The sequence below is a fragment of the Montipora capricornis genome, chromosome 10 (genome assembly GCF_036669925.1).
Source record: "Montipora capricornis isolate CH-2021 chromosome 10, ASM3666992v2, whole genome shotgun sequence".
NCBI lineage: Eukaryota > Metazoa > Cnidaria > Anthozoa > Scleractinia > Acroporidae > Montipora > Montipora capricornis.
The window spans coordinates 24,409,394-24,410,677 of NC_090892.1; the positions used below are offsets into that span (position 1 = coordinate 24,409,394).

General features: G+C 39.2%; 1 protein-coding gene across 1 annotated transcript in view; it reads left to right on the plus strand.

The window, feature by feature from the left end:
- Positions 1 to 442, plus strand: part of LOC138019616 (uncharacterized) — a 10,609-nt gene extending 10,167 nt beyond the window's left edge. The window contains exon 6 of the mRNA XM_068866471.1: positions 235 to 442. Within this exon, the coding sequence (XP_068722572.1) occupies positions 235 to 425 (191 nt within the window). The 3' untranslated portion in view covers positions 426 to 442. The remainder of the gene's footprint in view (positions 1 to 234) is intronic.
- Positions 443 to 1,284: the final 842 nt, after the last annotated feature.

Genomic DNA, 1,284 nt, shown 5'->3' on the forward strand with positions numbered 1-1,284 from the left:
CAATCCTCGAGATAACCGATCTCTGCATTTCATTGCCACTCCCAGATACGGCCTCTCGCAACTCTTTTGCTGTCCTGACCAGAAAACTCATTGTTTCAAACCTAGTTGAAGACCGTACCAGAATGAAATGGTTCGTTCTGGTGTAGTTTTTGTTGGCGAATGTGACATTGTCTGTATTCTTGAAGAGCTAATTATTCACTTATTCTTTCTTTCTTTTTATGTATTATTTGTAAGGGTTTGGTATGCACGCTAACTCCAGTGATGTAGTCATCACTCGCGAAGAAGAGGTTTGCGACAACTGCGAGCAACTGAAGGAGGAACTCACGAAAAGAAAGAAGCATGCAGTGGACAGAGCAAGAAACTGCCTACGAAACAGCCGTGGAAGGACTGGAAATGAGATTAATAGAGGAGAGGAAAAAAAATGATGATCTCAGCTCAAAAATTCAAAATCTGCAAGAAGAGATCCAACAGACCAGCCACATTTCCAGAACGGACGTGCCAACAGTCACCAGAAGCCTGGAGACCATAACCAGAGGTGTGTTTTAACTTGTTTTTGATTTTGAACTCTTAGTATTATTAATATTTGTAATTTAGATCAAGGGCCATTGGTTCATCATTTTTTTTACTGTCATGTGCTACCCTCGAAAAATAAAGTTGTTGCTCACCTACTTGTTATGTCGTACAAATTTAAGTGACTAAAGCAGTAAGTCCGATATTGTCACACACGTGAACGCTCGCGGTACCGAAAATCAGTGTTCATTTGTTTGCTTCCAAATTAGCCCGTGTTGCCTCGTGCAAGGGAAAATATTCTTTTGAATTTCGAGTTTGAGAACGAGACAAGAAGGGTTAATTTGCAAGCAACAAAAAAAACCTAAAATGGCAGTCATTTTGGAATAAGGTGTACGAGGTCATGTAACTTGAAAATTACCCTGTATGTAATAAATCAGTCCAACTAATCATTCCAGATGATGACAATTTCAGCTTGTGACTTTTCGTCCAGTTTCACCCATCAAAACGATCGCTGTGTTCTCCGAGTACAAATTTCCGCTTGTTTGGCTGTGCTCATGCACCGTTTCCATGATAACTTAAATACGTACTACGTAAGGAGTACTATTTGGAATTGTACTTTTCTCGTGCAATCAGAATTGAGTTATTTTGGTTGAGTGTATTATAAGTAACAAAACAAAAATTTTATAACCCCACCCCCTCACCCTTTTCGTTCACAACAAAACATTTTTAACAGACTTCATTTTACCAGTGCAACACTCTTATCCTTTCCACAAT